Here is a 26,198-nt window from a genome sequence, read left to right as displayed (position 1 = left end):
GTTTTTTTGCGCTGTGATCTGAAGTTTTTAGTGGTACCATTTTTGTATTGATCAGACTTTTTGATCGCTTTTTATTCTTTTTTTTTCATTATGTAAAAAGTGACAAAAAATACGCTATTTTGGCATTTGGAATTATTTTGCACGTACACCATTGACCATGCGGTTTAATTCAAGATATATGACATCACATATGTTTATTCTTATTTTTATTTACACTGGGTTTTTTTTATGTGAAAAGGGGGGGGATTCAAATTTTTATTAGGGAAGGGGTTAAATGATCTTTATTAACTTTTTTTTCACTTTATTTTAACACTGCACACACTGATCTTTTACATTGATCAATGGTTTCTCATAGGAAACCATTGATCAATGATTCTGCCACTTGAATACTCATGCCTGGATCTCAGGCACTGAGCAGTCATTTGGCAAGCGAACACCAGGAGGCAGGTAAGGGGACCTTCCTGCTGTCCTACAGCTGTTCGGGATGCAGTGATTTAGCCGCGGCAATCCCAAACCGCCCCCTGAGCTAACCGGCATTCGTTTACTTTCACTTTAGATGCGACGTTCAACTTTGAATCCCATGTCTAAAGGGTTAATAGCACGCGGCACCGCGATCAGTGCCGCACGTTATTAGCCACGGGTCCCAGCCGTTGTTAGAGGCCGAGCCCGACCCGCTATGATGTGGGGCCATGGCATGGCGTATAGAAAGGGAGCGGGTGAAGGGCGTACAGGTACGCCCCCCATCCCCAACAGGTTTATTTCCGATTTTTGCTCTTTCGTTTTTTTTTTCTTCCTCCTCTCCAAAAAATCATAACGCTTTTGATTTTGCACCTACAGACCCATATAAGGGCTCGTTTTTTGAGTCACCAATTGTACTATGTAATGACATCCATCATTTCATAACAAAATTTACGGCAAAACCAAAAAAATATGTTTGTGGGGTGAAATTTTCACACCATTTTGTAATTTTTAGGGGCTTCCGTTTTTACACAGGATACCCAATTTATGTAGGTTTTAATTTTATTTTACTACTTGAAAAAAATGATAACTACATGCACCAAAATTTGCATTTCCAGCCCCGATCATGTGACTACCCGAGCATGACGCGGGATCACATTACCGCCGCCCCAGTCATATGACCGGGCCGAAGTAATCACCATAGGGGGTGATCCTTGTTGATGCACTGTGTTGTGACTAGTGAGATCATGTGATTCCCTGTGTGTTATGCGGGATCACATGGTGGTCACTCTAGTCACATGATTGGGCGGAGTTAGACAGCTTACATTGGCTTGACTAGGGGTTATTAGGGCACACAGTGATGACACAGTGACGCATTCTGTGATGTCACTATTACTACACAGGTGGTGTTCATCTAAGGTAGGAGTAATTTGTGTGTGAACACCTTAATAGGTGGGCGGTCCATGGTTAGGATTGGCTAACGGAGGCATCAGTCTAGCCACATCAGGCATTTCATTGGATGAGAGATAGTTCATAAACCCATCAGGCAGGGGCATTAGACACGCCCCCTGACGAAGCACAGGCGAAACGTACGTTGGGGTAGGAGCTGGGAGGTGTGTGTCTGCATGGCAGGAGGACCTTTTGTGTGGTTTGCCTAACATTTGTTAGCTTTTCCATGTTTTTTCACAGGTTATATCATTACTTTTGTGGTATATTGGTTTCACTTCTTGAAATGTTAGATTATTTATTCTTCAACTACCCTTGTCAACCAGTCCCACATGTTTTGTATTATTAAGATACCGTGCTCATTCTCCCTGTATATTATGTACTCCATGTATTGACTTCCATCCTGCCGTCTCCCATCTTCTGCGGTTGTAACTCTAGTGCTGTATTTTATTCTTTCCCATTTTAAATGTATGTCATGTTTTTGCATATATGTTAATAAATCGTATTTATTTATTTAACACAGTCTGGTTCTGTTTTGTTGGTGGATAAAATTTGGTATGACTAAGGCTCATTATTGAGCCGAAACGCGCCACTTGTGCCTGCTGCATCCATGTATCCTGGGTTTTAATCAATAAAGAGAATTCGTTGGACCCATACTGCGCTGGACATTCCACTTTCTTTTACGTGCACCAAAATTGGTATGTTTAAAATTGTCATCTTCTGACCCCCCTTATTTTTCCGCATACAGGGCTATATGAGGGCTCATTTTTTTTTGTGCCGTGATCTGTAGTTTTTATCGGTATCATTTTCATTTTGATGAGACTTTTTGATTGATTTTTATTAGTTTTCTTAGGCTAAGTTTCTACTTGGTTTTTTGTCCTGCGTTTTTTGATTTGAAAAAAACGCAAGAAAAAATGCCTGAAAAAACGCCAGTGCAATCTTCTGCATCTGTTGTTTTTTCATTTGTGTGGAAATTGCATTTTTGGCCCCTTTGGCTTTTTTTTTTGGTACCCAAAATTTGTTGGGTACCAATAAAAAAGCATGCAGTAGTGATGGAAAAAAAATGTATTTAACGAAATTCATATTTTTTATAACAAAATTTTAATTATTTTTTAATAAAGTGGGAGTGTATTTCACTTTTTCCTCACTTTTTTGACATTTTGTAGGTAGTACTACCACTCCCAGCATGGAACACACTGTTCCATGATGGGAGTAGTAGTACCTGTACTAATAGACATATCGCCCGATGCGATCGTCCATAATATAGCAGAGATGCGGAGTGGCTCTATACAGCGCTCACATCTCTGCAATGTACTCCGGCCAGTGATGTGAATAGAACATCACTCATTCATTTTTTCCACCCAGAGTGGTGATTGGCCGGATGCAGCCAATCACAGCTCTCAGCTGGAAATATGAATATGTTCTATTCACATCACTGGCCTGAGTACATTGCAGAGATGTGATCTCTGTATAGAGCAGCCCCGCATCTCTGCTATATTATGGACGATCGCATCGGATGATCAGAGCGGATGTCAGGAGTGACACCCGCTGTGATCTTTCCTTAACTGCAGCTACCACTGAGCTACATCATTGAGCACACTCTGTTCCATTTTGGGAGCTGTAGTACCTGCAGTTAAGGAAAGATCACAGTGGATGTAACTTCTTACACCCGCTGTGATCCTCCTGTATAATGTATCGATGCGGCCAGCCGCTCTTCTATGGTCCTCTGCACTGACGTATATATACACCTATTCATATTTCCCACAGAGATGTGATTGGCTGGAACCATCTGGCCAATCACAGCTCTCTGCGGGAAATATGAATAGGTGTGTATATACGGCAGTGCAGGGGACCATAGAAGAGCGGCCAGCCACATCTATAAATTATACAGGAGGATCGCAACAGAACCCGGAGCGATCTGTCAATTAGTACAGGTACTACTACTCCCATCATGGAACAGTGTGTTCCATGCTGGAAGTAGTAGTACCACCTAAAAAATAAAGAATAAAAAGTGAAAAACACACACACACTACATTTTTATTATTGTCAGCTACATGTTTAGTGCCCTGCCTGCCCACATAAATTGATCCCTGTGAAAAATGAATAAAAATGTTGTTATAAAACAGATACATTTCATTAAATACAATTTTTTATAGAGGACTATGGGAGAAAAACACCACGTTTTCAGGGGAAAAAATGCCAGTGTCTCAACATGCTGCGATATTGCAAAACCGCCAAGGAGCTGAAAAATGCCAAAAAAGAGTGAAAAAAACCCCAAAAGGATTAAAAAAACGGCAAACTGAAAAACACCAAGTTTATAAAGAATTTAGCGATTTCTCATTGATTTACAGCTAACATCTGGCCGCAGAATTGGTGTTTTTCTTGGCGTCCCCCCCCCCCCCCCCAAAAAAAAAAAACAAGTAGAAACTTAGCCTTATGGTATATGAAGTGATCAAAAATGTACAGTTTTAGACTTTGTACACCATCGACCATACGGTTTAACTAACCATATATTAACGCATGCAGCGCTACCACACATGATTTTGTTGATTATTTATTACATTATTTTGTTTAAAAAATGGAAAAAGAGGGGGTGACTCAAACTTTTATACGGGAAGGGGTTAACTCACTTTTACTGAAGGAGTACTCCGGCATATGAAAACTTATGCCCTATCCTAAGCTCTTTGCCAACCAGCCCCAACCAGCTCTTTGCCAAAATAATGCATTTCGACCACCACATGAAGCGGCCGACACGCCCCCTCAATACAATGCAGCACTCCGGCTCTCCCGTAGAGATGTATTAAGAGGGCATGTCAGCCGCCGTTTCATGCATCGGTCAGACACGCCCTCTTGCGGACCCCCCGCAATCTGAAACTTATCCCCTATCCTAAGTGTCCGTTTCCCAGAGTACTCCTTTTACCCTTTTTTTTTTACATTTTTTTTTTTTTGTCTCCATGCAATCTTTCAATGCATAACATTGATCAGTGTTATCGTGGGGCTCATAGCAACCAGGGCCCATCGGGTTTGAAGAGTGCTCCGCTTGTGAGCACACTTCAAACCCTGGTAATGGAAACAGGGTATACAGGCATGCCCTCGGTTCTTAAAGGGGTATTCTGGGCAAAAACATCTTATAAGATATCTGATCACGGGGGGCCCGCCGCTGGGTCCCCCCGCGATCTCCCTGCAGCACCTGCATTCTATGAGGGGCTGCATCTCAAGGCTCGGAAACCCGAAGGTTTCCGGGACTGGAGATATGACTTAACGCCATGCCTCCTCATGACATCACACCCCGCCCCCTCCATTAATGTCTTTGGGAGGGGGCGTGGCAGCCGTGACGCCCCCTCCCATAGACATGAATGAATGGCATGATGTCACGAGGAGGCGTGGTGTTATGTCATGTTGCCAGTCACAGGAACCCGGAGGTTTCCGAGCCTGGAGACGCAGCCCCGCATAGAATGCGGGTGCTGCAGGGAGATCATGGGGGTCCCAGCACCGGGCCCCCCGCGATCAGACATCTTATCCCCTATCCAAAGGTGGTGGTGTGGTGTGACGTTATGAGGAGGCATATCTCATAAGCTGTTTTTGCCCGGAATACCCCTTTAAGTACCCATACGCCCTTCATCCTGGAGGGGTTAAAGTGGTTTTTCAAGAATAGAAAAACAGAGATATTTTTTTCTAAAAACAGCACCACACCTGTCCTTAGGTTGTGTGTGGTGTTACAACTTGGCTGCATTCATTTCAATGGAACTGAGCTGCAATACCACACACAACCTGAGGACAGGTGTGGTGCTGTTTTTGGAAGAAATCAGCTATTTTACTATTCATGAATATCCCCTTAAGACTAGGTTCACACTATTCAAAATGTGCGGAATGTCCACACAGAAAACATGTGCGGAATATTATTATATTCCACACATTTGAATACTCAGGCGGGCTCTAGGCCAGCTCGGAAATGCACCGTCTTACAGATGTCAATGCGTAGCCAAGGGGAATCCGCAGAAAAAATAGACATGTCTATTCTTTTAATGGACTCCCAAATCGGAATTTTTGCCGTGTGCCCAGTGCAGCAGAATTCCATTGAAATCAATGGGACTCTGCTGCAGCAGAATGTCCTTGTGGAATTCTTCAGCGGAATTCCGCACAGAAATTCTACTGTGTGAACATACCATAAGGCTATGTTCACATGACAAAATGACCATCTGGAAATTTTTTGTGCAGACAGTGGGTGCCGGTAGAAGATGCCGGTTCTAGGACCGCTCAGAAATGCGCCATCTCCAAACAGGGCTGGTGCAAGGATTTTTGGTACCCTAGGCAAAAGCAAATTTTGCCGCCCCTTGACACACCCCACCTTACTACTGGGGTGACACACTGTAACAAACCTCCTTCTCATGTAATTACCTTACTACTGGGGTAATACACTGTAACAAACCCTCTCCTCATGTAATCACCTTACTACTGAGGTTACACACTGTAACAAAGCTCCTCTCCATGTAATTATCCCCAGCAACTATCTCTCATATCCTGCATGTTTAGCTCTGCCCCAACATGTAAATGGTCACATGATGGTGACATCATCAAAGGTTCTTCACCTTAACCCCTTAAGGACTCAGCCAATTTTGGCCTTAAGGACTCAGACAATTTAATTTTTACGTTTTCATTTTTTCCTCCTCGCCTTCTAAAAATCATAACTCTTTTATATTTTCATCCACAGACTAGTATGAGGGCTTGTTTTTTGTGCGACCAGTTGTCCTTTGTAATGACATCACTCATTATATCATAAAATGTATGGCGCAACCAAAAAACACTATTTTTGTGGGGAAATTAAAACGAAAAACGCAATTTTGCTAATTTTGGAAGGTTTTGTTTTCACGCCGTACAATTTCTGGTAAAAATGACATGTGTTCTTTATTCTGAGGGTCAATACGATTAAAATGATACCCATTATTATATACTTTTATATTATTGTTGCGCTTAAAAAAATCACAAACTTTTTAACCAAATTAGTACGTTTATAATCCCTTTATTTTGATGACCTATAACTTTTTTATTTTTCCGTATAAGCGGCGGTATGGGGGCTCATTTTTTGCGCCATGATCTGTACTTTTTTTTGATACCACATTTGCATATAAAAAACTTTTAATACATTTTTTATAATTTTTTTTTTTATAAAATGTATTAAAAAAGTAGGAATTTTGGACTTTTTTAATTTTTTTTCGTTCACGCCGTTCACCGTACGGGATCATTAACATTTTATTTTAATAGTTCGGACATTTACGCACGCGGCGATACCAAATATGTCTATAAAAAATGTTTTTTACGCTTTTTGGGTGTAAAATAGGAAAAAACGGACGTTTTACTTTTTTATTGGGGGAGGGGATTTTTCACTTTTTTTGACCTTTTACTTTTACATTTTTTTACATTTTTTTTTACACTTGAATAGTCCCCATAGGGGACTATTCATAGCAATACCATGATTGCTAATACTGATCTGTTCTATGTATAGGACCTAGAACAGATCAGTATTATCGGTCATCTCCTGCTCTGGTCTGCTCGATCACAGACCAGAGCAGGAGACGCCGGGAGCCGCACGGAGGAAGGAGAGGGGACCTCCGTGCGGCGTTATGAATGATCGGATCCCCGCAGCAGCGCTGCGGGCGATCCGATCGTTCATTTTAATCGCGAACTGCCGCAGATGCCGGGATCTGTATTGATCCCGGCACCTGAGGGGTTAATGGCGGACGCCCGCGAGATCGCGGGCGTCGGCCATTGCCGGCGGGTCCCTGGCTGCGATCAGCAGCCGGGATCAGCCGCGCATGACACGGGCATCGCTCCGATGCCCGCGGTTATGCTTAGGACGTAAATGTACGTCCTGGTGCGTTAAGTACCACCTCACCAGGACGTACATTTACGTCCTGCGTCCTTAAGGGGTTAAAGAGGAACTCTGGTGGAAAACAAGTGGGAATCAAATGTTTTCAAATCAACTGGTACCAGAAAGTTAAACATATTTGTAAATTACTTCTATTTAAAATTCTAAAGCCTTCCAGTACTTATCAGCTGCTGTATACTACAGATAAAATTGTGTCATTCTTTTCAGTCTGACAACAGTGCTCGCTGCTGAGACCTCTTTCCTTGTCAGGAACTGTCCAGAGTAGAAGCAAATCCCCATAGATACACTTTCCTGCTCTGGACAGTTCCTGACACGGACAGAGGTGTCAGCAGAGATCACTGTTGTCAGGCTGGAAAGAACTACACAAATTTATCTATAGTTTATCAGTAGTATAATGCAGCTGATAAGTACTGGAAGGGTTAAGATGTTTAAATAGAAATCATTTACAAATTTCTATAACTTTCTGGCACAAGTTGATTTGAAAACATTTTTTTCCATCGGAGTTCCCCTTTAAGCATCTTGTCGGCCTGGCCGGGGGTGGGGATGGAGGGAAGGGTAAGCAGAAGTTGAGCTCTGCATATTAGTGGAGGAGCATGCAGCAACGGTGCTGCTCTGTCTCAAGGGGGCATTGCTAGGTGTCCAAAAAACCCAGGGCTCAAGCCCATAGCCCAGCCACATTCCCTAACCACACCCTCATACACGCCCTCAGACATGCCTGTAAGGGAAGGCATGAAGCATTATCAGGGACATTACTCCTCCATTCTGGTAATCAGTGGGAGTCCCAGGAGGCAGACCTCACTGATCACCTAGCTATCCCCTATCATAAAGCTAGGGGATTATTTTACATTTTGAGAATACCTATAAGAGCAATGGTTGATGCCTGAGACCTGGGGCTAAAGCCCCATTAGCCCCCCAGCAATGCCCCTGGCTGTCTCCTCTATTCAGCCATCAGGAGCACAGTGCTATCACATACACAGTAATAAATACTGACTGCCAGATAGAGGAGACAGCGCATCACCGCTGACTTCACAAAGCCACAGGTGGCGCCCTCATCAAGGCAGAGGCCTATTTTCCCAGCCCTGTCTCCAAAGACGGCGATGTATTTCTGAGTGGATTCGGCAGAAAGTATTGACATGTCAATTCTTCTACAGAGGCTGGAACTAGAATTGCCATGGCATATGTTTCCACTGCGGAAATTCTGCCAGGTGCATGGTGGAATGTTTCTGCCGGATTCTGCTCAGAAATTCCGCTGTGTGAAAATAGCATTAAAGCGTGCCCATCAGATCCAACTAAAAACTTTTTTTTTTTAATATATCACTCAGTACCTAATCCTGACCATGTACATCATTGTTATGTCTCTAGCACCTTTATTTTTTTTATAACACTTTTAATTTAGCTCACTAGTCTGAATTACTCTCAAAGGGAGGGGGCGTGGCCTCACTGTGCAGGTCTCCGCCCCCTCCCTCAGTATGCTGTCTGCTCACATCTCCCCTAGCATTAGCAAAACTACAACTCCCAGCTTGTCCTCACTGACAGTAGCGGGACACAAGCTGACAGTGGGAGGATTTTTCCTCTAGCTGTGAGCCCTGCGCTCACAGCTGTCAATCAAGGAAGTGTGTCCATGACGTAGGTGGTGATGCATGGACACAGCATCACTAGTGACAGGGCCCAAATATAAACATAGTGGGGAAGATGTATCAAGCTGTCTTATAGGAAGATTCTCTTTGTTGCCCATAGCAACCAATAACAGCTCAGCTATCATTTGTCATCTGGTTGGTTGCTATGGGCAACAAAAAGAATAATCTTATTTTAACAGCCTATTCTCACTACAGAATTATCAAGCTGCATGAAGCTAACATTGTAATCAACGGTATTTGCATTGAATTGTTCACACTGCAGAATTTCTGTTCTGGAAATTTCAGAATCAGATTCATTCTTTCTTTCGCCTTCAACCAGGATGGCGCATGTTCCCGTGGTCCTACCACCATTTGATTTCAGCGGCGTCTGCTGCGCACGGAATGTCAGGTATTCCGTCCTGTGAATGGGCCCTAATACAGAATGATAAATCTCCCCCAGTGTACAGTGTCAGAATCCTAGGCTCTGTACATTGGCCTAGATTTATCAATCTGCATGGGATTTCATTTGAAGAATGTGAAAAACATAACACACATGTACATTGGCATTATTTTAAGAGAGGTTTAAAGCAGAAGAATGCCATAGCTACAGCATGCTGCCTTTTTGGAAAGCTACCACATTACATTTTTTGGGCCCAATAGGGAAAACACGTACATGTGGGATTTTTTTGGGCCATTTTTTCACCATTCAGACACTTTTTGGGTCAGTAGCAGTTTTTTCTAATTGCCGCATAGTCTGGCTAAGGCATTCTATTCCAGAAATGCTGGAATTTTTACTCCCACAGATCCAGGGGCGGACACAGACAACAGAGGGCCCCTGTGCAAAGAATATGCCTGCCCCCCCGCCCCCCCCCCCCCACCCAGGTAATATGTTTGCTAGGTAAGCAGGTAGTGCGTTTGCAAGTGTAAATTAGGTAAGTAGAACATTCTCTGAGTAGGTAGGCAAGTAGTAAGTTTGCAAGTTATTTAGGCAGGTAGTAAGTTCAGTTGGTAGGTAGCCAAGTAAAAGGTTTGCCCCCTTCATCATCCCACCCCCCCCCTTCATCATCCCCTTGTCATCATCCCCTTGTCATCATCCCACACCCCCCCTTCATCATCCCCTTGTCATCATCCCCACCCCCTTCATCATCCCCTTGTCATCATCCCACACACCCCCTTCATCATCCCCTTGTCATCATCCCCTTGTCATCATCCCCACCCCCCCTTCATCATCCCCTAGTCATCATCCCCACCCCCTTCATCATCCCCTTGTCATCATCCCCTTGTCATCATCCCCACCCCCCTTGTCATCATCCCCTTGTCATCATCCCCACCCCCCCTTCATCATCCCCTAGTCATCATCCCCACCCCCTTCATCATCCCCTTGTCATCATCCCCACCCCCCCTTCATCATCCCCTAGTCATCATCCCCACCCCCTTCATCATCCCCTTGTCATCATCCCATACACCCCCTTCATCATCCCCTTGTCATCATCCCCACCCCCCTTCATCATCCCCTTGTCATCATCCTCTTGTCATCATCCTCTTGTCATCATCCCACCCTCCCTCTTCATCATCCCCCTGTCATCACAACACCCCCCCCCCACTTCATCATTCCCTTGTCATAATCCCCCCCCCCCCTTCATCAACCCCTTGTCATCATCACCACATGTCATCATCATCACCGCTTGTCAATGTCTGATAAAGTGGTCTTCAACCTGCGGACCTCCAGATGTTTCAAAACTACAACTCCCAGCAAGCCCGGGCAGCCAGGGCATTTTCCCCATTCCCACAGGAAGGGGAGGAACAGGTCCACATCACATGTGCGCATGATTAAAACAAAAACATGGGACCAAACACAGATAAATTATTCGGAGACATATCAGTAATGTAATATTAAATCTGTTTTGCTATTTTGACCATGGGGTTAAATGCAATTCAAAAGATAAATCCACATGATTTCCCTATTGTGGAGGGATCGAATATGGTCACCTCCCCTTTTATTTAGGTTCACCTTCTCAATGCCTGAGAACCTGAGGGAAGTGGTGTCTGAATTATGATATATTAGAAAATGTTTAGATATGTTAGAAATGTTCGAGCTTAAAGGGCCAGCAGCATGTCTAATGTGCTCTTGCATGCGTTTTTTAAGGGACCTTTTGGTGGAACCCACATATGTTAAGTGACATTGTGTGCACATGATTTTATATAAAACAAAAGTGCTATCACAGTTTATAAAGTTGTGAATGACATGGCATTTGCCATCCACCGTACCTTCTATTTTCTGGCATTTTTCGGCAAAGGGACATACCACACACCGCGATTTACCGCACTTGTGGAAGCCCTTGGTGCTAAGCCACTGGGTGGTTACACTAGCCGTGTCCACCATACTGGGAACAAGGAGATTGGATAGAGTAGGTGCCCGCCTCGCTGCAAATCTCACACCTGACTTTATAATCTCCCCTACCGTGGGATCTGTTGATAGCAAAGGTAAGTGGTTAATTACAATGCGTTTGATGTCATTACATTCTGGACTGTACGTGGTGACAAATGTAGGACAATCTTGTGATTCAGTTGGTTGCTTACTTGTAAAAAGGGATTTTCGATCCATAGGATCCACTCTCGACCGAGCTTTTTTCAAGAGCCATCCAGGGTAACCTCGAGCCGCCAGGCGTGTGCATGCTGCATCAGCTTCCCTGCGGTACACCTCGGCGGAAAAACTGTTCCGCTTAATTCGTATAAGTTCACCTACTGGTATGGCTCTTACTGTTTGCTTGGAATGGCATGAATTCGCCCTTCGGATGGTATTGCCTGATATATTTTTTCTGTAAGGATCAACCTCAATTTTATTTGTATCAGGGTTGCCACGTAATATGACATCCAAAAAGGCGGTTTCACTTTTACACCATGTGTGGGTAAACGTAAGATTGAACTGATTATTATTGATATATGTCATGAATGCATCAACGGTCAGATGGTCAGACGACCAAATGATGACCACATCGTCTACATACCTCCCATCAGTGGCGTTGCGACCGGGGTGCGGGGGGTGCGGCCCGCACCGGGTGACACCATCCTGATGGGGTGACACCAGGTACGCCGCCGGTCCTCAGTTGCGCTGCCTGTCTCCATACTAGCAGCCCCCCACGGCCCCCACTTGCGCTGCCTCTGTAAGAGCATTCCCCCCGGTCCTCACTTGTTGCGTCTATGTACTAGCACCCCCCCCCGTCACCTGCACAGTGAAGCGGCCTGCGCCCCCACGTCTTCTGTTGTGCCGGTCCGACGTCCCTCCGCAGGGCCGGCGCAGGAGGACGTGACGTCACTCGCAGAGCGACTGGAGAGAAGGAGCGCTGCGCTGGATGGGTGAGTGAGTGTCTGTCTCTCTCTGTCTGTGTGTGACTGTCTGTGTGTGACTGTGTGTGTGTCTGTGAGTGTGTGTCTCTGTGTGTGTGTGACTGTGTGTGTCTGTCGCAATCTCTGTCTGTGTGTGGCTCTCTGTCTGTGTGTGACTCTCTGTCTTTGTGTGACTCTGTGTGTGTCTCTCTGTGAGTGTGTGTCTCTCTGACTGTGTGTGTGTGTGTCTCTCTCTATCTATCTGTGTGTGTGTGTGTGTGTCTATGTTGTGTGTGTGTGTTTTTTTTGTGTGGGGGAAGGGGGGGTTTGTTTGAACCAGCGATCTAATGTGGGGAGACTTTGACTTATTGTGGGGAACATGCAAGGGAACCTGCGGCCTAATGGGGGGAAACTACTACCAAATGTGGGGAATCTATGCTACCTAATGTGGGGAAACTGCTACCTAATGTTGGAAAATTGCTACCTAATGTGCGAAGGCTGCTACATAATGTGGGAAAACTGCTACCTAATGTGGGGATTCTGTGCTACCTAATGTGGGGAAACTTCTACCTAATAGGTGGAATCTGTGCTACCTAATGTGTGGAATTTGTGCTACCTAATGTGTGGAATCTGTGCTACTTAATGTGGGGAAATTACTACCTAATGTGGGGTAACTGGTACCAAATGTGGGGAATCTATGCTACCTAATGTGGGGAAACTGCTACCTAACTAATGTGGGGGAACTGCTACCTACCTAATGTGGAGAACTGCTACCTACCTAATGTGGGGGAACTGCTACCTACCTTAAGTGGGGGAACTGCTGCCTACCTAATGCTCCCCCCCCCCTGGCAGTAGCACCCTCATCATCCACCAGCAACCCCCCCCAGCAGCAGCACCTCCATCAGCAGATCCTGATGGTGGATGATGGGGGTGCTCCTGCCAGGAGGATGATCCTGCCGATGGACGATGGGGGTGATACTGCCAGGGGGGATGGCCAGTAGCACCCTCATCATCCTCCAGCAACACCTCCCCAGTACTAGCACCCCCATCATCAACTAGCAACACCACCAGATTTATATTCAGAGGGTACAGTATGTGGCAGATTTATATTCAGAGGGCACAGTGTGTGGTGGTATATTCAGAGGGTACAGTATGTTGCAGATTTATATTCAGAGGGTACAGTATGTGGCAGATTTATATTCAGAGGGTACAGTGTGTGGCGGTATATTCAGAGGGTACAGTATGTGGCAGATTTATATTCTGAGTGTACAGTATGTGTTGGTATTCAGAATGTACAGTGTGTGGTAGTATTATATTCAGAGGGTACACTGTGTGGCGGTATTATATTCAGGGGTACAGTATGTGGTAGATTTATATTCAGAGGGTACAGTATGTGATGGTATTATATTCATAATGTACAGTGTGTGGTAGTATTATATTCAGAGGGTACAGTGTGTGGCGGTATTATGTTCAGGGGTACAGTATGTGGCAGATTTATATTCAGAGTGTACAGTATGTGATGGTATTATATTCAGAATGTACAGTATGTGGTAGTATTATATTCAGTGGGTACAGTGTGTGGCGGTATTATATTCAGGGGTACAGTATGTGGCAGATTTATATTCAGAGGGTACAGTATATGTTGGTATTATATTTAGAATGTACAGTGTGTGGTAGTATTATATTCAGTGGGTACGGTGTATGGAAGGTTTATAATCAAAGAGTATAGTGTATAGTAGTATTATATTTAGAGGATACAGTGTCTGGCAGGTTTATAATAATTATTGTTTTCATATAGAGGATGAGAATGCGCTGACATAGTGAGGAGACGTCTGGGCGTCACATTCTGCAGACAGAAGTTTTAGCTGGACCAGGCGGTATGTACTATCTGAATTAGATAAGGGAAGACTATAGAGAAGACGTTACCTGTAGTCACTGATATCGTTGTACATTCTCCTCACTATGTCCTATCAGAGCTGGAGTCACTTGTCAGTTCTACAGTTATGATGAGTGAAACTACAACTCCCAGCATAACCTCACCACTGCATAAAGGGGTACTCTACTGGAAAAAATGTTTTTTAATCAACTGGTGCTACAAAGTTAAACAGATTTATAAATTACTTCTACTTAAAAATCTTAATCCTTCCAGTACTTATTAGCTGCTGTATACGTGATTCACAGGAAGTTCTTTTCTTTTTTAATTTATTTTCTGTCTGACCACAGTGCTCTGTGCTGACACCTCTGTCCATGTCAAGAACTGTCCATAGTAGGAGCAAATCCCCATTGCAAACCTCTCCTGCTCTGGACAGTTCCTAACATGGACAGACAGAGCACTGTGGACAGACTGGAAAGAACTACACAACTTCCTGTGGAGAATACAACAGCTTATAAGTACTGTAAGGATTAAGATTTTAAATAGAAGTAATTTAAAAATCTGTTTAACTTTCTGGCACCAGTTGATATAAAAGTAAATATTTTCCAGTGGAGTACCCCTTTAAGTAATTCTGGGAGCTGTATATTTAAATGGTGAAAACTTCTTTAACACTTTCCCATTCTGAGGCAACTGGTATATATGATTATTATACTGGAATTTCTCACAATGCGCTACAACAGTGGTGTCTGTCACAACAGGCTAAAAACTTACTCGGGGGGGGGGGGAGGTATGGGGTGACACCATTTTCTACCGCACCGGGTGACACCAACCCTAGCAACGCCACTGCCTCCCATACCATGCGAGGCATGTGGAAAATGGATTGGTGTCAGAAAAAATTAACTGCTCCTCCCACCAAAAAACAAAAAGCTTAGCCCGAGCTGGTGATGACTTTGCTCCCATTGAAGCACCCGTGCACTGCAAATAAAAGTTGTTACCAAACATAAAATAATTGTGTTTTAACACAAAATCTACCACCTCCATAATGTAATGTCTCAAATCCACAGAATATTTAGAAAATCTCATCAGTATATCCGAGATAGCTGATAATGCCAGGTTTTGCGGAATACTGGAATAGAGCGATTCAATGTCGCAAGTAAGCCACGACAGAGAATCGCTCCATGTGAATTCATCCATGATTTTTAGCAAGTGCTTAGTGTCCTTGATATAACTTGGGCATTGCATAACCAGAGGTTGCAGTACTGAGTCCAACCACTCGCATAGGTGCTCATTAAGGGATCCGATCCCCGCCACGATCGGACGCATCGGCGGCGGGAATCGGTCCTTATGCAGCTTGGGTAGCGAGTGGAAGATAGGGATAATTGGAGCAGGCACGAAAATATAATCCACTTCTTTTTGGGTCAAAATAGATCTGGCTTTCCCCTCTTCCAACAGAGTCAACAGTTCTTTTTTAAAAGGTTCAGTGGGATCCCCACAAAGTTTAAGGTAAGTTTTATCATCAGATAGTAGATTTTCATTTAAATTGATATACAGTCCCGTGTCCATATATACTACCGAGCCGCCTTTATCGGCGGATCGGATCGTCAAATTTTTGTTTTTCTTTAATTTCTTTATGGCAGCAGCCTCCTTTTTATTCAAATTAGGACGAGTTGTATTGGACATTACTTTTGATTGTAGATTAACCAAATCTTTCATAATAAGGTCCTGGAACCAATCAAAAATTGCTGGTCTGGTCTGTATGGGGTAAAAATTTGGGTTTTTAGTGGAGAAGGTATGTGCAGTATTTGTTACGCCGAGCGCTCCGGGTCCCTGCTCCTCCCCGGAGCGCTCACGGCGTCTCTCTCCCTGCAGCGCCCCGGTCGGTCCCGCTGACCGGGAGCGCTGCACTGACATGGCCGTCGGGGATGCGATTCGCACAGCGGGACGCGCCCGCTCGCGAATCGCATCCCAAGTCACTTACCCGTCCCGGTCCCCTGCTGTCATGTGCTGGCGCGCGCGGCTCCGCTCTCTAGGGCGCGCGCGCGCCAGCTCTCTGAGACTTAAAGGGCCAGTGCACCAATGATTGGTGCCTGGCCCAATTAGCTTAATTGGCTTCCACCTGCTCCCTGGCTATATCACATCACTTCCCCTGCACTCCCTTGCCGGATCTTGTTGCCTTGTGCCAGTGAAAGCGTTTAGTGTTGTCCAAAGCCTGTGTTACCTGAACTCCTGCTATCCATCTTGACTACGAACCTTGCCGCCTGCCCCGACCTTCTGCTACGTCTGACCTTGCCTCTGCCTAGTGCTTCTGTCCCACGCCTTCTCAGCAGTCAGCGAGGTTGAGCCGTTGCTAGTGGATACGACCTGGTTGCTACTGCCGCAGCAAGACCATCCCGCTTTGCGGCGGGCTCTGGTGAACACCAGTAGCCTCTTAGAACCGGTCCACCAGCACGGTCCACGCCAATCCCTCGCTGACACAGAGGATCCACAACCTGTAAGCCGAATCGTGACAGTAGATCCGGCCATGGATCCCGCTGAGGTGCCGCTGCCAAGTCTCGCTGACCTTCCCACGGTGGTCGCTCAGCAATCGCAGCAGATTGCCCAACAAGGACAGCAGCTGTCGCAGTTGACCGCCATGTTACAGCAACTTCTGCCTCTGCTACAGCAGCAACCATCTCCTCCGCCAGCTCCTGCACCTCCTCCGCAGCGAGTGCCCGCTCCTGGCCTCCGCTTGTCCCTGCCGGACAAATTTGATGGGGACTCTTGACTCTGCCGTGGATTTTTGTCTCAATGTTCCCTGCATATGGAGATGTTGTCGGACTTGTTTCCTACAGAACGGTCTAAGGTGGCGTTCGTAGTGAGCCTTCTTTCAGGAAAGGCCTTGTCTTGGGCCACACCGCTCTGGGACCGCAATGATCCTGCCACAGCCACAGTCCAGTCCTTCTTCGCTGAAGTCCTTAGTGTCTTCGAGGAACCAGCCCGAGCTTCTTCTGCCGAGACTGCCCTGCTGAACCTGGTCCAGGGTAATTCTTCAGTGGGCGAGTACGCCATCCAATTTCGTACTCTTGCTTCCGAATTATCATGGAATAACGAGGCTATCTGCGCGACCTTTAAAAAAGGCCTATCCAGTAGCATCAAGGATGTGCTGGCCGCACGAGAGATTCCTGCCAACCTGCAAGAACTTATCCATTTGGCCACACGCATTGACATGCGTTTTTCTGAGAGACATCAGGAGCTCCGCCAGGAAAAAGACTTAGATCTCTGGGCACCTCTCCCACAGTATCCTTTGCAATCTACGCCTGGGCCTCCCGCCGAGGAGGCCATGCAAGTGGATCGGTCTCGCCTGACCCAGGAAGAGAGGAATCGCCGTAGAGAAGAAAATCTTTGTCTGTACTGTGCCAGTACCGAGCATTTCTTGGTGGATTGCCCTATTCGTCCTCCACATCTAGGAAACGCACGCACGCACCCAGCTCACGTGGGTGTGGCGTCTCTTGGTTCAAAATCTGCTTCTCCACGTCTCACGGTGCCCGTGCGGATCTCTCCTTCTGCCAACTCCTCCCTCTCAGCCGTGGCCTGCTTGGACTCTGGTGCCTCTGGGAATTTTATTTTGGAGTCTTTGGTGAATAAATTCTGCATCCCGGTGACCCGTCTCGTCAAGCCGCTCTACATTTCCGCGGTCAACGGAGTCAGATTGGATTGCACCGTGCGTTACCGCACAAAACCCCTCTTAATGTGTATTGGACCTCATCACGAAATGATTGAATTCTTCGTCCTTCCTAACTGCACCTCTGAGGTCCTCCTCGGTCTGCCATGGCTCCGGCTTCATTCTCCCACCCTTGACTGGACCACCGGGGAGATCAAGAACTGGGACTCTGCTTGCCATAAGAAATGCCTCTCCCCCCCTCCCAGTCCCGTCAGGCAAGCCTCAGTGCCTCCTCATGGCCCCCGTCCTGGTGACACACTGCCCCGTGCCAAGCTTCACCCTCTGCCCTCCCTCCCCATTCCCACTCCTGCTGTACTGCCTGCCTTTGAGGAAACCCTCCATTCACTCCCGGTGTCCTCGTCCCAGGTAAAGCAGTTGTCGGACAAAAAAAGGGGGAGACCTAAGGGGGGGGTACTGTTACGCCGAGCGCTCCGGGTCCCTGCTCCTCCCCGGAGCGCTCACGGCGTCTCTCTCCCTGCAGCGCCCCGGTCGGTCCCGCTGACCGGGAGCGCTGCACTGACATGGCCGTCGGGGATGCGATTCGCACAGCGGGACGCGCCCGCTCGCGAATCGCATCCCAAGTCACTTACCCGTCCCGGTCCCCTGCTGTCATGTGCTGGCGCGCGCGGCTCCGCTCTCTAGGGCGCGCGCGCGCCAGCTCTCTGAGACTTAAAGGGCCAGTGCACCAATGATTGGTGCCTGGCCCAATTAGCTTAATTGGCTTCCACCTGCTCCCTGGCTATATCACATCACTTCCCCTGCACTCCCTTGCCGGATCTTGTTGCCTTGTGCCAGTGAAAGCGTTTAGTGTTGTCCAAAGCCTGTGTTACCTGAACTCCTGCTATCCATCTTGACTACGAACCTTGCCGCCTGCCCCGACCTTCTGCTACGTCTGACCTTGCCTCTGCCTAGTCCTTCTGTCCCACGCCTTCTCAGCAGTCAGCGAGGTTGAGCCGTTGCTAGTGGATACGACCTGGTTGCTACTGCCGCAGCAAGACCATCCCGCTTTGCGGCGGGCTCTGGTGAACACCAGTAGCCTCTTAGAACCGGTCCACCAGCACGGTCCACGCCAATCCCTCGCTGACACAGAGGATCCACAACCTGTAAGCCGAATCGTGACAGTATTCACTTCATCACAAATTGATATCCCACTATTTTCAAGGAGACAGAGATCTCTAAAAGCAATTTGTTCTGCTAACGTATGCATTAGTGGTAAATCAGGGTTTATAGAAAGTTGAGGTGGGTCCGATGGTTCATCAGCTTTTTCCACAAAAAAATGCTTCTTAACTGTTAAAGTTCTCACAAATTTATTTATATCCAAAATTGTCCGATAAACATCAAAATGATGTGTAGGAGAGAAACCCAGTCCTTTCCACAGGACCGAGGTTTCTTCATCTGTAATGATTTGTGCAGAAATGTTGATGACTTGAAAATCCTCTTTTATTACTTTTTTCTGTTTGTCCTTGTTACGCTCCGAAGCTCTTCTTCCTATGTTTTCTGCCACTGCGCCTTCCTCGTTTTTTTACTGTCTTCTCGCATTGTGATTCTTGTGAGTGTTCACATATTGCGGTTCTGAGTCCCCGCTAGTGTCCGTGGTATCTGAACAATCTGAATTTTCAGTAAACTCCTGGTCAGAAGAACTAAATTCACATGGAGCGATTCTCTGTCGTGGCTTACTTGTGACATTGAATCGCTCTATTCCAGTATTCCGCAAAACCTGGCATTATCAGCTATCTCGGATATACTGATGAGATTTTCTAAATATTCTGTGGATTTGAGACATTACATTATTGAGGTGGTAGATTTTGTGTTAAAACACAATTATTTTATGTTTGGTAACAATTTTTTTTTGCAGCGCACGGGTGCTTCAATGGGAGTAAAGTCATCACCAGCTCGGGCTAAGCTTTATGTTTTTTGGTGGGAGGAGCAGTTAATTTTTTCTGACACCAATCCATTTTCCACATGCCTCGCATGGTATGGGAGGTATGTAGACGATGTGATCATCATTTGGTCGTCCGACCATCTGACCGTTGATGCATTCATGACATATATCAATAATAATCGGTTCAATCTTAAAGGGGTATTCCAGGCAAAAACTTTTTTATATATATCAACTGGCTCCAGAAAGTGAAACAGATTTGTAAATTACTTCTATTAAAAAATCTTAATCCTTTCAGTACTTATGACCTTCTGAAGTTAAGGTTGTTATTTTCTGTCTAAGTGTTCTCTGATGACACCTGTCTCGGGAAACGCCCAGTTTAGAAGAGGTTTGCTATGGGGATTTGCTTCTAAACTGGGCAGTTCCCAACACACGTGTCATCAGAGAGCACTTAGACAGAAAAAAACAACCTTAACTTCAGAAGGTCATAAGTACTGAAAGGATTAAGATTTTTTAATAGAAGTAATTTACAAATCTGTTTAACTTTCTGGAGCGAGTTGACATATAAAAAAAAGTTTTGGCCTGGAATACCCCTTTAAGTCCCAGGATGCCCTTGGTCCTAGTGGGGTTAAAAGGTCAAAAGATTAAAATATATAAACTAAGAAGACACTGTGAAGTACGGGGATATACTCGGCAGGTCTGGAGAAATATTTTTCTAAAAGATGTTTTTATGTACCGTATTTATCGGGGTATACCACGCACCGGCCTATAACACGCACCCTCATTTTACCAAGGATATTTGGGTAAAAAAAGTTTTTTACCCAAATATCCATGGTAAAATGAGGGTGCGTGTGTGCGCGTGTATACCCCGATATACCCCCAGGAAAGGCAAGGGGAGAGAGGCCGTCGCTGCCCGCTTCTCTCCCCCTGCCTTTCCTGGGGTCTAGAGCGCTGCTGTCGGCCCTTTTCACCCCCTCCGTCGTGCGTCCCCAGCGTCGTTGCTATGCACGGCGCTCTGACGTCATGCGCCGCGCCGTTCAGCGCATAGCAACGACGCCGGGGACGCACGACGGAGGCCTGGAGCAACGCGGACCCGACTCAGGTAATTATGCCACCGGGGATGGGGGGAGGCAACGGGGCAGCGGCGCCGGCAATGGGTGCCGCTGCCCCTTCTCTCCCCCTGGCTGTCGGCGAGGGGGTGAAAAGGGCCGACAGCAGCGCTCTAGACCCCAGGAAAGGCAGGGGGAGAGAAGCGGGCAGCGACGGCCTCTCTCCCCCTGCCTTTCCTGGGGGTGTATCGGCGTATAACACGCACACAGACTTTAGGCTAAAAGTTTTAGCCTAAAAAGTGCGTGTTATATGCCGATAAATACGGTACTTGATGTATTTCTAGGTGTATATTAATATATATATATATATATATATATATATATGTCAAAGAAGAAAGCAGCACTCCTAAAGCGTGAGTAGGTGCCTCCAGCTAGGATCCGGGTCCAGGATCTTGCATACGTAGTTTCAAGGAAAATGCTTCATTTCAAATTCATCCCAAATGTGAAAGAGCAACGTTTCAATGGTCTCACACCATCATTATCAAGTGGCTTGATAATGATCGTGTGAGACCATTGAAACGTTGCTCTTTGCACATTTGGGATGAATAAATAGTTTTCATTTTTTCACCATACCTTGAGTGCCACAGCATTTTCCTTGGAACTACGTATGCAGAATCCTGGACACGGACCCTAGCTGGAGGCACCTACTCACGCTTGGAACTATATATATACATATATATATATATATATATATATATATATATATATATATATATACACACACACACAAATCAAAAAATATGTTGCAGTCTCTTGTAATACCTTTTTTATTGGACTAACAGAATTTTGTAGAGACAAGCTTTCAGGATTCCTCCCTTTATCAAGTCCAATAGACAAGGACTAATAAAGGACTTTATAAATTATCAGGGAGGAATCCCAAAAGTTTGTCTCTACAAAATTCTGTTAGTCCAATAAAAAAAGGTATTACAATCTGCATCACTGGACTAATATGGCTACTCACATTTACTATACAGATATACACATACCTGAAGATGGTTTAGAACCCTGTGATGTCACACATGCTTGTGATGATGTCACCGTAAGCTGTACAAGGAGGTGCGCGCCGGCTGCAGTCTCTTCAGTGTGTTTTGCATTCACAACCTGTGGTGCAAAGTGTTTTGTTAGAGAGTTTCTATTTGCGATAGAGAATTCAAGATTTTGACCGTTCCTTGTCTGAAGAGAGAACCACAAGGTAAGTCTCAGCCTCTTCTATTCATACATACACAGGGCTTTTTGTTTGACAGTTTTTTTTTATTGCTGTTGCTTTTTTTTCCCAAAAGAAATAACAAAAGTTATATTCCTCATAGCATTGTGACAATACTTGGCTTAGGCATTAAACATAATAAAACGCACAGATAGTATCATGACCAGAGCTTTTTCTTGTAAAAGTGCTAAAATGCAATTATGCCCAAAAAAGCCCCCCCAAGAAAAAGAGTCCTAATTCATGAAGTTCTAAAAGATATAAGTCTATGAGAAAGATTTGGTGGTGTAGTAAAAGAATGACAGAAAGATTAGGGCAGAAATATAATAGTATATAATAGAATTCTGTGTGTACTAACAATAGAAATACTCTGGGTACTCCGAAAGGGAACATTTTCAAATCAACTAGTGGCAGAAAGTCATATAGGGGACGGATAGATCCCTATGAGGTGGGGTAGGTTCATTATTAGTAAATGTATATAGCAGGATAGCCCAATTGTATCTACAGTATGAAGTTCACATGGCCCAGTGACCATGCAGCCAAGCCCTTATAATCCTCCATTACTAGGACAGGTTCAGGGTTATGAGATATTACTATGACCGGAGAGGTTCAGGTTTATCAGATATTACTAGGACCGGACAGGTTCAGGGTTATCAGATATTACTAGGACTGGACAGGTTTAGGGTTATCAGATATTACTAGGACTGGACAGGTTCAGGGTTATCAGATATTACTATGACCGGAGAGGTTCAGGGTTATCAGATATTACTAGGACCGGACAGGTTCAGGGTTATCAGATATTACTAGGACCGGACAGGTTCTGGGTTATCAGATATTACTAGGACCGGACAGGTTCAGGGTTATCAGATATTACTAGGACCGGACAGGTTCAGGGTTATCAGATATTACTAGGACCGGACAGGTTATGGGTTATCAGATATTACTAGGACCGGACAGGTTCAGGGATATCAAATATTACTAGGACCGGACAGGTTCAGGGTTATCAGATATTACTAGGACCGGACAGGTTCAGGGTTATCAGATATTACTAGGACCGGACAGGTTCAGGGTTATCAAATATTACTAGGACCGGACAGGTTCAGGGTTATCAGATATTACTAGGACCGGACAGGTTCAGGGTTATCAGATATTACTAGGACCGGACAGGTTCAGGGTTATCAGATATTACTAGGACCGGACAGGTTCTGGGTTATCAGATATTACTAGGACCGGACAGGTTCAGGGTTATCAGATATTACTAGGACCGGACAGGTTCAGGGTTATCAGATATTACTAGGACCGGACAGGTTCAGGGTTATCAGATATTACTAGGACCGGACAGGTTCAGGGTTATCAGATATTACTAGGACCGGACAGGTTCAGGGTTATCAGATATTACTAGGACCGGACAGGTTCAGGGATATCAAATATTACTAGGACCGGACAGGTTCAGGGTTATCAGATATTACTAGGACCGGACAGGTTCAGGGTTATCAGACATTACTAGGACTGGACAGGTTCAGGGTTATCAAATATTACTAGGACCGGACAGGTTCAGGGTTATCAGATATTACTAGGACCGGACAGGTTCAGGGTTATCAGATATTACTAGGACCGGACAGAATCAGGGTTGTCAGATATTACTAGGACCGGACAGGTTCAGGGTTATCAGATATTACTAGGACCGGACAGGTTTAGGGTTATCAGATATTACTAGGACCGGACAGGTTCAGGGTTATCAGATATTACTAGGACCGGACAGGTTCAGGTTTATGAGATATTACTAGGACCGGACAGGTTCAGGGTTATCAGATTTTACTAGGACTGGACAGGTTCAGGGTTATCAGATATTACTTGGACCGGACAGGTTCAGGGTTATCAGATATTACTAGGACTGGACAGGTTCAGGGTTATCAGATATTACTAGGACTGGACAGGTTCAGGGTTATCAAATATTACTAGGACCGGACAGGTTCAGGGTTATCAGATATTACTAGGACCGGACAGGTTCAGGGTTATCAGATATTACTAGGACTGGACAGGTACAGGGTTATCAGATATTACTAGGACCGGACAGGTTCAGGGTTATCAGATATTACTAGAACTGGACAGGTTCAGGGTTATCAGATATTACTAGGACCGGACAGGTTCAGGGTTATCAGATATTACTAGGACCGAACAGGTTCAGGGTTATCAGATATTACTAGGACCGGACAGGTTCAGGGTTATCAGATATTACTAGGACTGGACAGGTTCAGGGTTATCAGATATTACTAGGACCGGACAGGTTCAGGGTTATAGATATTACTAGGACCGGACAGGTTCAGGGTTATCAGATATTACTAGGACCGGACAGCTTCAGGGTTATCAGATATTACTAGGACCGGACAGGTTCAGGGTTATCAGACATTGGTAACCTCAGGGAAGACGTCTCCATATAAAACACTTATAGAGAAGCGTCTTCTTCTGAGGCTGCGATGGTCTTAGTGTTATCTTGTGGTTCTGTGCTGGACATTTCTGCTCTGTATGAAGGATCTATTGTATAATGACAGGAATGATGACATGTTGTCTAATGTGTTCACTTATCTCTCTCTCTCTAGTGTTTTCAGGCTCTGACCTGTGACCATGGCCTCTCCACAAGACCCATTGCTGAAGGAGGAGGAAGAAGCAATGGAGGACCATATTTATATGGATGTAGAAAAGGGCGATATCCCTGAGAGGCAGAACCTGCCATCTCTAAGCGTGATGTCCACCGCACGTTCCATCATCACCGTAGTGATCCTCGCCTTTGTTAATTTGCTCATCTATGCAAATCGCTCCAGCGTGGCGGGGGTGCTGCCTTATATACAGAAAGCATATGACACCAATGCTAGTCTGTCCGGTTTATTGAATACATTGTTCATTGGAAGCTACGTGCTGGTCGCACCAATTGCCGGATATTTGGGCGACCACTGTAATAAGAAATATACTGTTTGCGCAGGAGTCATCGTTTGGCTGAGCATGACACTTACCCTGTCATTCATCCCTGACGGGTACTTTCTGCTCTTCCTGCTGACGAGTGGACTGGTTGGAGCCGGAGAGGCGACTTTCTGCACCATCGCCCCCTCCATCATTGCAGACCTTTTTACAAGTGACCAGCGGACCCGCATGCTGAACGTGTTTTACTCCGTCATACCTGTAGGCTGCGGACTAGGATACATCATCGGGCCCAAAGTGACTGATGCAGCAAGGGGCGATTGGCACTGGGCATTTCGGGTCACCCCTGGCCTGGGCCTCATAGCTGTGGCTTTGATGATTTTGGTCACAAAGGAGCTTCCAAGAACGACTACAAACAGGAAGAAGAACAACAAATCCCAGAAGTTTGCCAAATGGGTGACAGATCTGAAAAAACTATTTAAAAATCGAAGCTTCATGTTAACCACCATGGGATCGACGGCTGTATCCTTCATAGTGGGAGCCATAGGTGTATGGGGTCCGTCATACCTGACCCACGCACGAACACTCCTACAAGAGAAGGACCCTTGTCGTGCTGAACCGTGTGACTATCACGACATCCTAATATTTGGTGTGGTTACAGTCGTTTCCGGCATTCTGGGAGTTGTAGCAGGGACGGAAATAAGTAAAAGATATCGCAAATTCAACCCAGGGGCAGACCCGCTTGTGTGTGGATGCGCGATGATGCTCTCCGCCCCTTTTCTTCTGTTGGCATTGACTTTTGGCAACATCAGCCTCGTTGCCACCAACATCTTCATCTTCATCGGAGAGACGCTTCTGTCAGTAAATTTCACCCTCATATCTGACATTATACTAAAAGTAGTAACTCCGTGGAGGAGATCTTCAGCCCTGGCCGTGCAGATGACAATCTATCACCTCCTAGGTGACGCCGGCAGCCCGTACCTCATCGGCATGATATCTGACACCTACGAACGAGGATATGCCAAATCCCCTCTTCTGAAATACCGCAGCCTGGAGTATGCCCTCATGACCTGCACCATAATGGCAGTCATCGGAGGGGCCTTCTTCATGGCCACGGCCCTATATATAGAGAGGGACGAAAAAGAAGCAGAGATGGAATCAGAACCTCCGTCATCCTCCTCCTCCTCACTGCTTCCTGCCGATGAGGACTGCGCTTCAGACTGAGGAAAAGTCATTGCTTACCTTTATCTCATTTACTTCATAAAAAAAAAATTAAGAAAAAAATA

General features: G+C 45.6%; 1 protein-coding gene across 3 annotated transcripts; it reads left to right on the top strand.

The window, feature by feature from the left end:
* The first annotated feature begins 1,281 nt into the window (after positions 1 to 1,281).
* LOC130356762 (protein spinster homolog 1-like) lies at positions 1,282 to 26,182 on the top strand. Of its 3 annotated transcripts, none has more exons than XM_056558692.1 (5): positions 1,282 to 1,547; positions 1,928 to 2,102; positions 14,033 to 14,111; positions 21,770 to 21,987; positions 24,597 to 26,182. In XM_056558692.1, exon 5 carries the CDS (start codon positions 24,622 to 24,624, stop codon positions 26,134 to 26,136), a length of 1,515 nt encoding a protein of 504 aa, XP_056414667.1. In that variant the 5' UTR covers positions 1,282 to 1,547; positions 1,928 to 2,102; positions 14,033 to 14,111; positions 21,770 to 21,987; positions 24,597 to 24,621; the 3' UTR covers positions 26,137 to 26,182. The 3 variants fall into 3 exon arrangements, with proteins under 3 accessions (XP_056414667.1, XP_056414665.1, XP_056414666.1); XM_056558690.1 differs by having other exon boundaries at positions 1,282 to 1,571; XM_056558691.1 differs by lacking the exons at positions 1,282 to 1,547; positions 1,928 to 2,102 and having other exon boundaries at positions 13,443 to 14,111.
* The last annotated feature ends 16 nt before the right edge of the window (positions 26,183 to 26,198 follow it).

The sequence above is a fragment of the Hyla sarda genome, chromosome 2, assembly GCF_029499605.1.
Source record: "Hyla sarda isolate aHylSar1 chromosome 2, aHylSar1.hap1, whole genome shotgun sequence".
NCBI classification, from domain to species: domain Eukaryota; kingdom Metazoa; phylum Chordata; class Amphibia; order Anura; family Hylidae; genus Hyla; species Hyla sarda.
Note: the sequence above shows the minus strand (reverse complement) of the source record. Positions and strands in the feature narration are given on the sequence as shown.

Excerpts from the sequence above, each read along its gene's own strand:
- LOC130356762 (XM_056558692.1), top strand. The coding sequence starts at position 24,622 with ATGGCCTCTCCACAAGACCCATTGCTGAAGGAGGAGGAAGAAGCAATG.